The 14,387-nt window shown below is 46.9% G+C and overlaps 1 protein-coding gene across 1 annotated transcript; it reads left to right on the top strand.

Moving 5' to 3' along the window:
- The first annotated feature begins 3,665 nt into the window (after positions 1 to 3,665).
- Positions 3,666 to 13,599, top strand: MVD (mevalonate diphosphate decarboxylase). The gene is made up of 10 exons (XM_035120869.2): positions 3,666 to 3,988; positions 5,337 to 5,407; positions 6,385 to 6,499; positions 7,870 to 8,031; positions 8,860 to 9,059; positions 9,221 to 9,295; positions 9,458 to 9,676; positions 10,438 to 10,553; positions 11,443 to 11,551; positions 12,269 to 13,599. Exons 1-10 carry the CDS (start codon positions 3,919 to 3,921, stop codon positions 12,347 to 12,349), a joined length of 1,218 nt encoding a protein of 405 aa, XP_034976760.1. The 5' UTR covers positions 3,666 to 3,918; the 3' UTR covers positions 12,350 to 13,599.
- Positions 13,600 to 14,387: the final 788 nt, after the last annotated feature.

Raw genomic sequence — 14,387 nt, 5'->3', positions numbered from 1 at the left:
TCGGCAAAAAATCGCCGAAAATCCTTTGTGCGCATGCGTACGGGCCTCTCCCGACCCGGAAGAGGTCATTTCTGGTGCACTTCCGGGTCGGGGGAGGCCCATACGCATGCGCACAAGCGATTTTCGCCGATTTTTTTTCTGCCCGTGTGCGTGTGCGCATGCGCACGGGCGAGCACTCCCCCGCCCTCCGGCCCGCTGCGCGCGCACTCCCCTGCAGTCCGGCCCACCGCGCGGTCGGCGCGGCGGGCACCGGCCCGCCGCTCCGTAAGTCTGGGGACCCCTGACCTATCCAATCTGTGATGCATCATGTGGCAGATCACCAATTCCCGTCGCGCTGCGTCAAAAGTGGGTAAAGGAACTGTCTGCCAGCTTGTACTTGGTGAGGGTTGATTTGGTTTGTGTACCAGCTCCATGGAAGCTGGGGTTATGAGTCACACACACATGCTCATCTCTTAGTGACAGCAATGTTGAGCAGTGACTCTCATGAGGCTAGAAATGAGGTAGCACAGTTCAAACACAGCACCGGACACAATGGCCTCCAATCAGGGGCATGAGATGCATGGGGCGATATGTACATATACATCCAGTTGTACATATACATCCAGTTGTTCTCTGTTAACAACTTTAGACAACAAATCAGCAGGAATTTATTTCCCTGGCATGTAGGACACTTTTATGAGTCTTCTCTGGATACAATCCCTTGCATGACATAGCTTGATCTGCAAGTACTTGGTTCTTTGCTTACACCCCTTAGAATGAAGCGAAGTTATGCATGATTTGTTGTCCTGGTAGACCTATATTGGACAAGAAATTTGCACTCTCATGTCCTCACATAATTGCAGCAGCCATTCAACATCCATGAGTGAATATGTCAAAGCATTAAGTTCAGCTTCACAAGAGCGTAAACTTGCAGTGGATTGCTTCTTGCATGACCAGTCAAACAAACAGTTGTTATACATATAGCATACACCTGAAGTGCTCTTACAATCAGTAACACATGTGTTACCACACCCTTTAAGAACCATTCAATTAGGGAGAGGAGGGAGAAAGAAAAGTGGTTCAGTAGAAGGATGCTCAGGGTAGCTGGAGACACAGAAGGGAAACCTGTGTCAGCTCCTTCCTTCCTACTTGAGTTGCCATCCCTCAGAGTACTCACTAGCACTGGAGAGGGAGAGATGGAGAGGGGGTGGGAACTGTAGTTTGTTAAGGCTGCATAGAGCTGTTAGGAGATCCCTAGACCCTCATGGAGCTACAATTTCCAAAGTTCCCTGTGAAGAAGAATTGACTTATACCACTCTGGGAATCAAAGCTCTGTGAGGGGAGCAGGGGTCTTCTAACAGATGACAGCTACCAGGATTATTTGGGGGAAGCCATGACTAATGAAGTTGTATAGTTCTGCTTTAAATGCATAGTGTGGCTGTTCCTCAAGTGTAATGATTTGGAAGAGGCACTGCCATATAAAAGACCTCAAGAAGTAAGCACCTTGTGGTGTCTGCAGTCTTTGAGCTCCCTCTAGTGTCTTTATTAGAGCATGATGCCCAGTTGCTAGATACCGTAGTAAGCAAAAGTGGACAAGGAAACTGGCTGAGTGGTGTCTGCATTTTGTAACAAGTTGGAAACTGGATTATATTTAACCGTTACTGGTTAAATAAATCCTGTGATATCAAATTATATAATTTATTCAAACCACCCCCACAAAGGAAAGAAAGTTGAATATGCAGATGAATGTGGCATGTCACAAATTCAATGTGAAACACCCCAAATCAAAAGGCTGCTGAATATCTGTGGCTCAGTGAATTAACACCTGCTTTGTATGCAGAAGGTCTTAGTTTCAATCCCCAGCATCTCCAGGTAGGGCTGACATTGCTGAGCTAGATGAATCAACAAGTCTGTCTTCCTATAAGGCAACTTTCCTGCATTCTTTCCTGTGATTAAATAAAAATGGGAGTGGTCTTGGACACTTGGATGTGCTTGCACAGTGCTAATCATATGAATAAGTATATAATGAATATATATATTTCTTAAATAAGCAATCATGTTCCAGAAAACTTTTAAGAGCCAAGTTGAGACACAGTCCCTTATCCACCATGTAATTATGATGCACAGAGGCAATGGCAGAGGGGGAGTGAGGGGCCAACCATGCCATGAACAAGTAGTTTCACCCACTTTCCTCGAAGAAAAAGGTACTGGAAATTAACACTCTTAAGCACACTCACTTGAAAATGAGGACCAGGACTTGCTTCAGAGAAAATATATATAGGATGTGAGTGTTATGTGAAATATATTGTTATTTCTTTTTCATAAATTTAACATATGGGATAAAGCCACCCTTCTAAAAAGCACATTTTACCCCTTTCATCCCAGTGTTGTTATTATTTTGGCGGTAGTGCCACCAATGAATTACAGACTTTGCTAGTCATAGTGACTTACCTCATCCTCACCCAGTCTGGTGCCTTCCAGATGTTTTTGACTACAATTCCTAGCAGCTTCAGCCAAAATGGGGAATGTTCCCAACTTCCCATGAACTGCAAAGTTTTTCCAAGGCAACTTTCAGTTCAGTTCACAGAGGAACCAAACTCCAGAGGATGAGGTTGGAGTGAAAACTTCAGATGGGATGAATAATTTTTACTCTGAGGTAAATTAACCAACAATCGCAGTGTAAATCCTGAAGTTTGTGCACTGCTATGGTCAACCCACAAGGTGTCACTGTCTACATTTTCACTGTACTGTACTGTAGCCTACTGAAGAGTTCTGGAGAACTTTAAAACTTGCACTCTCTTTTGTAACACTGCAATGTGGGCAATATCATCACCGTGTTCTTTCGGAGAATATAGCTAGAGTTTTCTTTACTGAAGACCCAACTTGAAAAGAGCCCCATGTGATTCAAATTTGCTTCCACGACGAAAAAAAAATCTACTTAAAGATATTGCTTTAAACGGTAAAGGGACCCCTGACCATTAGGTCCAGTCGTGACCGACTCTGGGGTTGCGGCGCTCATCTCGCGTTATTGGCCGAGGGAGCCGGCGTACAGCTTCCAGGTCATGTGGCCAGCATGACAATGCCGCTTCTGCCGAACCAGAGCAGCGCACGGAAACGCCGTTTACCTTCCCGCTGTAGCGGTACCTATTTACTTGCACTTTGACGTGCTTTCGAACTGCTAGGTTGGCAGGAGCTGGGACCGAGCAACAGGAGCTCATCCCGTCGCAGGGATTCAAACCGCTGACCTTCTGATCAGCAAGCCCTAGACTCTGTGGTTTAACCCACAGCGCCACCTGCTTTACTTGCTCTCAATTTTTCTGCGGGACTAATGCAACAAGAATACTGACAAACCAGAAAGGATCTGGTGCACAAATGAATTATGGTTGCCCCCATATTCCCCCAAACAGAATGGAAAGCTGGATCTCAGCTGCCTACTATGTCCTACTATGTCCTGCGCGGTGTTGAAAACGTCCGTGCGGGAAACATTTCCCCCTAAAAAAGCGCCTCGAGGGTTCCGCCTTTCTGATCAGGATTCTGAATGAGGAGAGAGAGGAGCACCATCTTCCGACGCGCTCTCATTGGATAAGAATTGCAACAGGAGGAGACGAGACCGGCTCTGATTGGGCAGGCTTGCAGCAGCTGGTGCTTCCTTGGCCAATCCCAGAGAAGGCAGCTGTGCAGGGCGTGGCATTCCTTTTTCTCCTTGCAGGCACATGTGGGAGTGTGGCTTGCAATCTTGGATCTGCTTTCCTGTCGCCCGTGTGGTCAGTGCAACTGGGTAGCTGGCGTAGAGAAAACAGCGCAAGCAAGCTAGGATTCGACTAAGCCGTTGGGTTGGCTCCTGGCATTTTTGCAGGATCTGAAGTTGTGCCCCTTCTTACTTGATCCACCCTTTGCTCCTCTCTCCTCCTCTGCGCCCCCTTCTCGTCTGTCATCGCCATGGCTGAAGATAAACCCTTGGCGGTCGTGACCTGCACAGCCCCTGTTAACATCGCGGTGATAAAATACTGTGAGTACCTCCTTTCCTCTCCCCTTTTACCTCCCATTTTTAAGTGTATTTGTTGTTATTATTATTGCAAACCTTAGTGGCTGCTCCTCGGATCTCAAGACTGGCTTTCAAATTTGTGAACCAGGAGCGTGAGGAGGGAAAAGAGTTAACAGGCCAGGGACGTAGAACCTGTAGCCCTCAGGATATTTGCTGGGCTCCCAACTCTCATCATTCCTTCATCATTTACCACCCTGGCTGGGGCTGTTGGGAGTTAAGAGTCCAACAACATCTGGAGGGCTGCGGGTTCCCAAACACTGTCGTAGAGGAAAGTGTATGTTTGTGCTCATTTTAAAGGCTGGGATCTTCTATATGTTTTTGCTCAAGCAAGCTCAACTGAACATGAGCACAGTTAGATTTTGTTCTGAGTGGTTTTAAGAAGGCACTGTATAGTGTGAGACCTACAAGAGCCCTTTTTGCAAAAGATCCATGTACAAGAGAATGAGGTTAAAAGGAGAAGAAAGAGAGACTCCTTCCTTTTTCTTGTACCTTTGGTGAAGTGTGAGTTTCCCTTCTCCCTTCTTAAAATATCCCTTAAAATGCAGGAGTATCAGTAAATGGAACAATATTTTGCTGCATTGAAAGTTAGCTTTTAAATAATTGATTCTAGGCATGCATGTGCACTCGAAATATGAGAGTTTGCTGGTCTTCCATCAAAAGTAATTGAGGGTTCTGCATGATGTGTCATAATTTCCATTGTACTAAAGAAACTTTAAATTAAAAGTGGATCAACAAGGAAAGAGTGCATTCTGCATCCCAAATACTGACAGTGAAGGCGTTTGGAAAAGCATCTTAGGCAGTTACTCCTGAGTTGTGAAATTCCATATGAAGGAAACAAAGATGAAGTGGATTAGAGATAAAAACACATTTTTCCAATGTGAAAAGTGAATTGCATTTAGGATATTGTAAATAAAACAACTAATTTTGTAAATTCCAGTTCTAAATTTAAAAAATGATTGGCCTTGTCCCTTAGAAGATTGGTGGGTTACTCTATGCATACCCAAAACAACTCAGGATTTGTTTGTTGGGAAATCTAGCTCTATTTCCTTCCCAGCACTACAAGTGGGCAAATTAGCTAGCCATAAGCCAGGAGGAGGAGGAAGATTGCACCAGCAAATAATAGGTTTACCTTGCTGCTATAATGTAGTTCCATCTATTGACATGAGAAAGATCAGGTTGGACTAGTTCTGTCATCTCCCAAGGTTAATGATGCTATTGAGACACTGACCACCCAGGGAACTGACTGTAGAGAATGGTGAAGTGCTTCTGGGTTCACTCTCTTCCTTTTCAAACAATGTCCTCCTTTACCCAGGGGGGAAGCGTGATGAAGAGCTGATCTTGCCAATTAATTCTTCCCTCAGCGTCACCCTGCACCAAGATCAGGTTAGTACCAAATCATCATAAATGTCCCCTTTTGTCTGCAAAACTGAGGGTTACAAATGAGGAATTGTTAGTCACAAAACCACGATTAACCTTACTAAGGGAGGTATAGTTGCACAGAGGGAAAACAAACCCAATGTAGATGCTTTAAAAAAAATCTGGATGTACTGGTGGTCTTGGAAGGGATGTCATGATTGTGAAGCCAAACTTGCAAGTTAGGATCCTGTTTTCTTGAAAGAAGAATGGTAGCATCAGGAGGGTGGTAGAAACTCACTCTGTGATTTGGGTCAATGTCACCACCATGTAGATGCATAAACCTCTTAAGGTTTAGGAAAAACACAGGTTCCTTCCTTCCCAACAAGTGACGTTGGTAGGTTTTTCTAGCCTGGAATCTGCAACTAAAATTATATTTCCCTCTTAACCTGCCCCAACCTAGGTATTGGGGTCATGCAGAAGTCCTTCTCCAGAGAGGTGAACCATGTGGTGGTCAGATGAGGGGGTGGGGGGAATTAGAGACCAATGCCTTGTGTATGAAAACTCCCCAGAGGGGTCTGCCTGGTGTTTTTTTTAAAGTTATTTTATCAATGTTTTTACTGCTTTTTAAGATTGTAAATATAGGTGTGTGGCCCCTCATTCTTCTGGCTTTAGCATGTTATGCCTAGCCTACTATGCTCAGTGGGGTTCACTGCCAGGTAAGCAGGTTTACTGGGGGGCAATTACCATTGGGCAAAGTGAAGGCTACTTCTGAGCAAATGGGCATAGGATTGCAAGGTAGAGGTCTGCTTAGATGGTCCCAGGTGGTTGTTCATTTATGATGGGGGTGGCTAACCTGCAGCTCTCCAGCGGATGTTGGACTCCAGCTCCCATCAGCCCCAGCCAGCATGGCCAAGGGTGGAGGGAACTGGAGTCCAACGGGAGCTGGAGGGCGACAGGTTAACTGCTCGTGTCTTGTGAGCTTCTAACTTGTGGCTCTGTTACAGCTGAAAACCACGACAACAGCTGCCATCAGCCGGGACTTCACTGAGGACCGCCTCTGGCTCAATGGGAAGGAGGATGATATTGGTCAGCCACGTCTCCAGTCATGCCTACGAGAGAGTGAGTGGAAGGCAGCACACAGAAGCATAGACCTCTTTTGTCAAGTCTGGATTCTTAGGGTTGTATTTAATGATAGTCATCACCACGATAGTTTCATTGAAATTAATAGTCATGGTTAACTTGGCTCCATTAATTGCAATGGGTCCACTCTGAGTAATGCTTGGCTGAATATAACCTGTATATTCCACTTGGGGAGAGGTCAACCATAGATATTTTTTTACCTTGACTGTTTTCTGATGGAAGGTTGGGAGAAATGTGCTGTTGCTCTTTCTTCTGAGGGCAGAGTGAGAAGTTGTGGGTTTAGTTTGAGTGAAGGAAGGCTTAGGCACACCTGCGTAGCAAATGCCAGGGAAATGGTTTGGGTCTGTTTTAAGTTCTGCGATAAAGCTGCAAGAACTGGTATCAGGCACGGAGCTTGAATTCATCCGAAATATCATAAAACAGGTTTTTTTTAATTAAAAAAACACCTTAAAAAACATTGCAGCTAAAAATGTTATTATTCTGTCCAGTGATCTTTGGGGTTGCCATTCTTTAGCCACCAAATATGTCGGCAAACAGGGATGATGATAATGATGGAGATAATGATGGAGACAGGCCCTCCTCTCTGCTGTTACCACGGTTCTGGGATCCACTGCAAAGCACACAAAAACAATATACAATTATTCCCGTTCAGTTTTAAACAGGGCTCATATCTGGAACACTGGTGAGGTACAGCTGCAAATTACAGGAGTATAGGAAGCTGTTTTATACTGAGTCAGTTCCCTCCACGCAGAAAATGAACATAGCATTATTTTATGGAACATTTCCCCTCATGAGACTCCACCTGCTGTCCGAAGTGAGTTTACATAAGAACACAAAAAGAGCATGGTAGAAAAAGGCTGATCTAATCCAGTGTCCTGTTCTCCCTGTGTTCAACCAGGTGCCTCCAGAAAGACCACAAGCAAGACAGGGTGCAACAGCACTCTCCCCGCTTGGTATTTCCACCAAGTGGCAGTTAATCCTATTATTATTAATAATTATTTACCTCTTAAGGCCAAACTAGGATTTTAAGTGGTTTTACACATACAAGCGTTAAAATGTAAACACCCATCAATAAAATACACAGCAGATCAGTCCAATTAAAGTGTGAGCATCCATAATTAAACTATGCAATAAAACTACCTCATTAAAACAGAACAGTAATTAAAGGAAGAGACTCTGGTCTAGACATCAAGGGAATGTCTGCATGAACAGGGGCATCTGCAGAAGCCAGTGGGATGCCAATGAAAATAGGGGCCTTTTGTGTGTCTGTCACATTTCCTTGACTGCGGATATCTTCTGCCTGGCTTATATCATATTCCTTGCTATCCTCCATTCTCTCTCTCTTCCAGTACGCCGTCTGGCGAGGAAGCGGCACAGCGGTAATGGTAACAGCGGCGACAGCAGCAGCCGCTCTGCCCTCAGCCTTGCCTACAGGGTCCACATTGCCTCAGAAAACAACTTTCCAACAGCGGCTGGGCTGGCCTCTTCTGCAGCTGGGTTTGCCTGTCTAGGTGAGTGGGGGAAACTGATGGCAGCTCCTGGAGATCTGGTCTGCTCCATCCAGATTCTTTTGACTCTCTTGCTTCCCCTGTTCAAAATGGCATCTCTCGCTAGGAGCACAGTCGAAATGTTGGCCAGCCCCTCAGTTAAAGTGTCAGAGTCAGGCCTGAGAGGCCAGAGTTTAAATCCCCTTCAGTAATGAAGCTCACCTGGAAACCTGGAGTCAATCTTTCTCTCACTCAGTCTAACCAACCTGGCAGGTTTGTTGTGAGGAAGGGGGAAATGGGGGTGAAAACCATGTAGATTTCTGTGGGAGAGCCAAGAGGCTGAGAAGAAATGGCTGTGTTGAGGGTATCCTCAAGGTCCCAAGGGATGACAAGTGTCTCATGGGAGAGCCACTGTGGTGCAGTGGTTAGAATGTCGGACTAGAACCTTGGGAGACCAGGGTTCAAATCCCCTCTCGGCCATGACACTCACTGGGTGACCTTGGGCCTACCACTGCCTCTCAGCCTAACCTGCCTCACAGGACTGTTGTGAGGATAAAATGGAGAGAGGGAGAACAGTGTTTGCCTCCTTGGAGAAAAATCTTGGGTGTCGTAGACATCATGACAGAGGCATTCCTTAGTAGAATCATAGAGTTGGAAGGGACCTGAGGACCACCTCATCCAACAATGCAGCAATGCAGGAATAGGCAACTGTCCCATACAGGGATCGAATCTGCAACCTTGGTATTATCAGCACCATGCTCTAACCAACCGATTTATATCCAAGTATATAAATGCAATAAATAAACAAACGACTCCACTCTCCTTCCTCTCTCTTTCTCTCTGATGCTGCAGTATACACGTTGGCCAAGCTCTATGGTGTGGAGGGTGAGCTCTCTGAAGTGGCCCGGCAAGGCTCCGGAAGTGCCTGCCGAAGTATGTTCGGGGGCTTCGTGCAGTGGGTCATGGGGCAAAACGCTGATGGCAAGGACAGCATCGCCCAGCAGGTGGCGCCGGAGACGCACTGGCCAGAGCTGAGGGTGTTGATCCTGGTGGTGAGTGAGGGCATTGGCAGGCGCCAGGAAAAAACTGCAGGGTTGTTGTAAACTGGTTTTCCAGGTAATGAGTGGGCTGGATGTTGTGTATTATACAACACTGGAGGACCCTTTTTGCCAGAGCCTGAACGGCTGCTGTTCTCTGTGCCTCTTCCTGGCAGGTGAGTGCAGAGAAGAAGCACGTGGGTAGCACGGCAGGCATGCAGACTAGTGTGAAGACCAGCCTCCTGCTGAAGGTAAGAGAAAGTGCTGATTCCTTGGGGGAAACACTCAATCCTCATTTGAGCACCAGAGCCCTCTCCCCTCCTGCGGTTTCCAGCAGCATTGCCACGATAAACTGTGGAGTAGCCATGATAAATAAATACTAAACAGCAAAAGCCATCTCATCCCTCTTCCAGCACCGTGCTGAGGCTCTGGTTCCGGAGCGCATGTCCCAAATGACCCAGCATATCCAGCAGAGGGACTTCGAGGCCTTTGGGGAGCTGACCATGAAGGACAGCAACCAGTTCCACGCGACCTGCCTGGACACTTTCCCACCCATCTTCTACCTCAATGACATCTCCAAGCAAGTGGTGGCCCTGGTGCACCGCTACAATGCCCATTGCGGCAAGACCAAGGTGGGGAAGAGAGCTGCAGTGCTCACGGGAGGGCAGGGGCACCCTAGGGCTTTGGAAAGGGAGGCGCCTGGGTCAAATGGACAAGGGCATTTGGAAACCTTGCAATGAGAGGATCAAAGGTCCTGCAGCTTCCCGATGGCAGCTCCGTTCTTTTAGAGCCCAACAGGCCTTCCAAGTCCTGAGACTGAAGGGTGATAGCTGTTGGCCCATGCAGGCTAGGAGAACTCAGCTGGCTTGGAAGAGTCAGGGGCCAATGATCGCTAGAGCCCAGGGATGTAGTCAAAACAAGGCAGGGTGAAAATGCATGGTACTTGGGCACCTCCCAAATTCTTTTTCATTAGTATTCTTTCGTTTAGGGGTTAACCTAACATAGTTTAAGGAGTAGGTGGTTTTGCTGATGGATTTGATAAAACCATTACAGGTGTTTTAAAAATAATATTAGCACTGGAAATCATGGAAGAGCAGCTAAGGCTTTGCCCCTTCTGGTGCAGATTTCTCCACAAAAACGACTGCTTCACTAAATTCACCCTCAGGCTGCCTAAGGTGTAATCTAAGCTTTTAGAACAAGGTCTGCAAGGAGGGTTCCTATATTCTCCCTTCGCTTCACAGGACTTCCCTTTAACGATAAGCCAGGCCTTTTCTGGACCAGGAAGGGTTTTTGCAGGCACACGCCTACCCTGCTCCTCCTCATCACACACAGAGGGATAGTTTCCTTTTAAAGTAAAACAGGTGCTTTGTTGACAACTGGGCTTGATTTACAGGTGGCTTATACATTTGACGCTGGCCCAAACGCAGTTCTCTTCATGCTGGATGACACGGTGGATGAGTTTGTGGAAGTTGCGAAGCGCAGCTTTCCTCCGGAGAATAACGGAGGCCGGTACGTGAGCCCAGTCACTTCCTTGCCACTTAGTGTGTCACCCCTGTAATCAGAGGCAGTGGTGCCATGACGGCCAACGCCCCCCAAAGAGGCAAGCCTCTAGTGCAGGCATCCCCAAAGTTCGGCCCTCCAGATGTTTTGGACTACAGTTCCCATCTTCCCTGACCACTGGTCCTGTTAGCTAGGGATCATGGGAGTTGTAGGCCAAAACATCTGGAGGGCCGCAGTTTGGGGATGCCTGCTCTAGTGCCTGCTCACAAAAACGATATTGTCTGTTTACAAATGCACCCTGGTTCTGAAAATCTATTATTACTACTACTACTACTACTACTACTACTACTACTGTTGTTGTTGTTTAAATTTGTATACCACCCTATACCTGCAGGTCTCAGGGTGGTGCACTACATAAAACTGGTCTGCTCTATTTAACATGCCCAATGTTAAATAGTGAAGTGTTTAGTTGTCCTTTTTTTGGAAGAGCCTACCTTATGTGGCAGATAAGTGCCGGCTCTTGTTATTGGAGAACTCTCCTGTTTTAGGTGTCCTAGCAGTAAAATATTGAAGTGTTTGTTTTTAGTTTATTTAGCACAAGGGGGTGAGCCTGTGGTCTGCTGGCCAGAAGTGGCCCACCATCCCCTGGGAACATCACTGGCGGCTTTTCTTCCTCTTGTTTCCAACCCACAGGCTGAACAGAAAGCCATTAATAAACAGAACACAATTTTTTAGCAGACTTTCGATGCCCACTGCCCTGGTGCTTTCTGTGCATGTCTGAAATCTGTGTTGCCCTCCCCCACCCCGTGCCTCCCCAATCCTCCTTTTCTTCTTCTTGCTGGGGTCAGGACAGCCTCAGGCCCTAACCCTGGTCTCTCTACTTCCCCCCTCTGCCCAGGTTCCTGAAAGGTCTGCCCGTGGGGTCAGCAACACCCTCTGAGGAGCTGCTGTCAGCCGTGGTGAGGGATCCCACGCCAGGAGCCATCCAGTATATGCTGCTCACCAAGGTATGGCTGGAGAAGGGTGGCCTCCTTCCAACACCCCAGGCACCAGGGGCATGGCCTGACTTGGCTCATAATGCAGGAACGCAAGCTGTTCCTAATCTGTCCCTGGAAATCTTGTGTCTTTGCTACCGCTATAACAAGGTCTGCAAGAGCTCCCTTTGCCCAGTGTGTAGCCACAAGTGCCATCTTTTAAAGATGGTGCCATCTTTTGCAACTGACAGCATTTTAAAGGCCGGGCACCTCTCTACAAGGTTAATTTATGCGGAGGGGAAAAACGTTCCAGAAATAATAAAGTGCTTCTGGTCTTACTGACACATCCACCCCACTGGAAGTCTATCCTTATTTTTTAACGATATGAGCTCTGCTGTTTGCTGTGTTCTCAAACCAGACGTATTCACTCCCTCTTAAAAACAACTGTTTCCTTGCCCTTGTTTTTCTTCCTTAAACACATGTGGACTGCAGTGGGCTGGGTTGTTAGCTGCTCTCTTTCTCCCCAGGGTGGGGCAGAGAAGGAAAAGGAAGTCTTAACAAATATTGCCCAGCGGTGAATGTCTTGTTTTGGGGCAAGGTGCTTCAGGCAGGCTTGGAGGAAATGGATTTACCTGGGCCCACATTCGCACTACATTTAAAGCACTATGATTCCACTTTAAACAATGTGTGGTTCTTGCCTCCTAATCTCGTTCCCCTCCTTCATCCCTAATGTTTTTGTTTCCCTTCCAGCCAGGGCCAGGACCAGCACTGGTGGAAGATGCAAGCTGTCATCTCCTGGGGGCAGACGGGTTGCCCCAAAGCAGCAGCTGAGCTGGGTCCCATTTCTGGGGCTGCTCCACTGCCCACTCGTGGCCAAGTGACTGGGCAGGAGGACTGTGGAAACACTTGGGCAGGAAGGACTGCCTGAAGACCAGTGGCATTTGTTAGTTGGGGAATGGGAATGGGCTGTGTCTTTATGGAAAATACGAAATTGATGAATATCTGGCGGTTATTTGCATAGGGTGCTTTGTCTTGCCATTCTTTCAGCGGTGGCGGTGGTGTTGTCTGTTGTATTATTTCAGGGACTCCTGCAAGCCAAAATCCTCACAGGAAGGGCAGCACAAACTTCCTTTTTTCTCCCTGCCCCGCAAGCCTTTTTCTGGCCTCTTGGGGCTGGAGCTTCGTCCCTGTAGCTCAGGACTAGGCAGAAAGTTGATTGCGGTAGCTCATTGGCCAGTTTCTATAGCACTTCCTAATGCCTGTGGACATCTGGGATTCTTGCAGAGAACGTTAGACTCTTGCAGGCCTCAGTCTCTGTTGGCAAGTTAACCTGCTGTTATCAAGGGTGTGTGTACACATGAACAAAGATGAGTGATGCCTTAACCGCTAAGAGTTTCTGAGGAACTGGAAATGTTAAAGCACAGCTGTGGGCTGTAGAAATTCTGGCAAACGTTAGCCCTTCTTTCGCTAGTCTGTTCTATTACAGCTGGGGTTAACTTATGCCAGGGGTTGCCAATAGGGTGCTTGGGGCTAGGTTCTTTCCCTAGCACCCACAAAGCCTCTAAGCCCCCATTCACTTAACTGCTTGCTTATAAGTCCGTGATGGGTGGTTACCTTTTTCTCTCTTGAAAAAAGTACATAAAACTGAAGGAGGAAGTCAGAAGACTTCCTCTTTCAGCTCCATTGCTTTTTCTAATTCTACTGACTCTTAGCCTGGGTCACTTGAAAAAGTGGCGTGTGCCCACAAGCACTCTTTCTCTCACAGGGCGAGGTGGGAAGTGCCTAGAGGGGATGGCACCCACCCAAGCTGCTAAAAAAAATGGGGGCTTGCTTTTTTTAAGAAAATGCAATTGTGGGGAGAGGTGTTAATGGTTGCCTGGTATTCAGGTAAGCCAAAGTATATCCCCCTCAGCATCTTTTGCCTCTCTTTGTTTTCTTTCCAATCCTCTTGGCTGGTTTTATACCGCTGTCTTTTATACAAGATCCCATTTGGGTTTCCCCCACTAAGGTTTTACTTTCATTGCTACAGAATGTCGTTTTTAACTCGTGGTTTTAAAAATAAATGAAAGCGATCTTCTGAACTGTGCACGCCATCTTTCTATCTCACATCTTCTCTGTATGTACCAATTAGCCGTTTGTTGCCTGTTGCCATCTTCCCCAAACTATTGGTTGAGCTGCTGAACGTTCCAACTGCGCTGAGTGAAGCTGTTGGCTATAGAATACTGGCAAACAGTGCAACTTCAGCAAGGGGAATTAAAGGTGAATTGAGCTAGTGCGAACTGGGCTCAGAAGGTCTATGCAGTCCTCGCAGGACAGTGATAGTAGGGCACAAGTTGCAGGCCCGGGTGGTGGTGGTTGTAGGGTGAGATGTTGAGGGCAGAATTGGGATTGACTGAGTTTAGTTGTATTCCGCTTTTCCACAATTAGCTGTGATCAAAGCGACTAACAGCAAACATTACACAACAAAAGACGGAGCACTGGAAATACAAATGTGCAAAATACAGAACATGTCAGCAAATTCAGAAATGGCCAAAGATCATCAAACACCAGAATAAAGACAATAGTACATAAATACAAGGCAAAACAAGAGTTAACTGACTGTAAAGTTTCTGGTGCTGGTCTTTCTGCACTCCAAGGGTGTGGCTTAAATATAGTTCAGAGGAGCCTTTCACCAGGATGGATGACATACAGCTGGCTCCCACCTCTCTCCTCCAGAGGAGCTTGGCAGCAGCAAAAGGCAAATGTAAGGGAGGGCAGTGATAGCAGGCCTCTTTCCCCACCTCCTGGAAGTACCACCTGCTGGTGCAGGTCTTACAGCACTTAGGAGAGGAGCGAACAAGACAAAGAAGGAAGCAGCAGACAAAAGGAA

Source organism: Zootoca vivipara, chromosome 6, assembly GCF_963506605.1.
Source record: "Zootoca vivipara chromosome 6, rZooViv1.1, whole genome shotgun sequence".
Classification (NCBI taxonomy): domain Eukaryota; kingdom Metazoa; phylum Chordata; class Lepidosauria; order Squamata; family Lacertidae; genus Zootoca; species Zootoca vivipara.
Note: the sequence above shows the minus strand (reverse complement) of the source record. Positions and strands in the feature narration are given on the sequence as shown.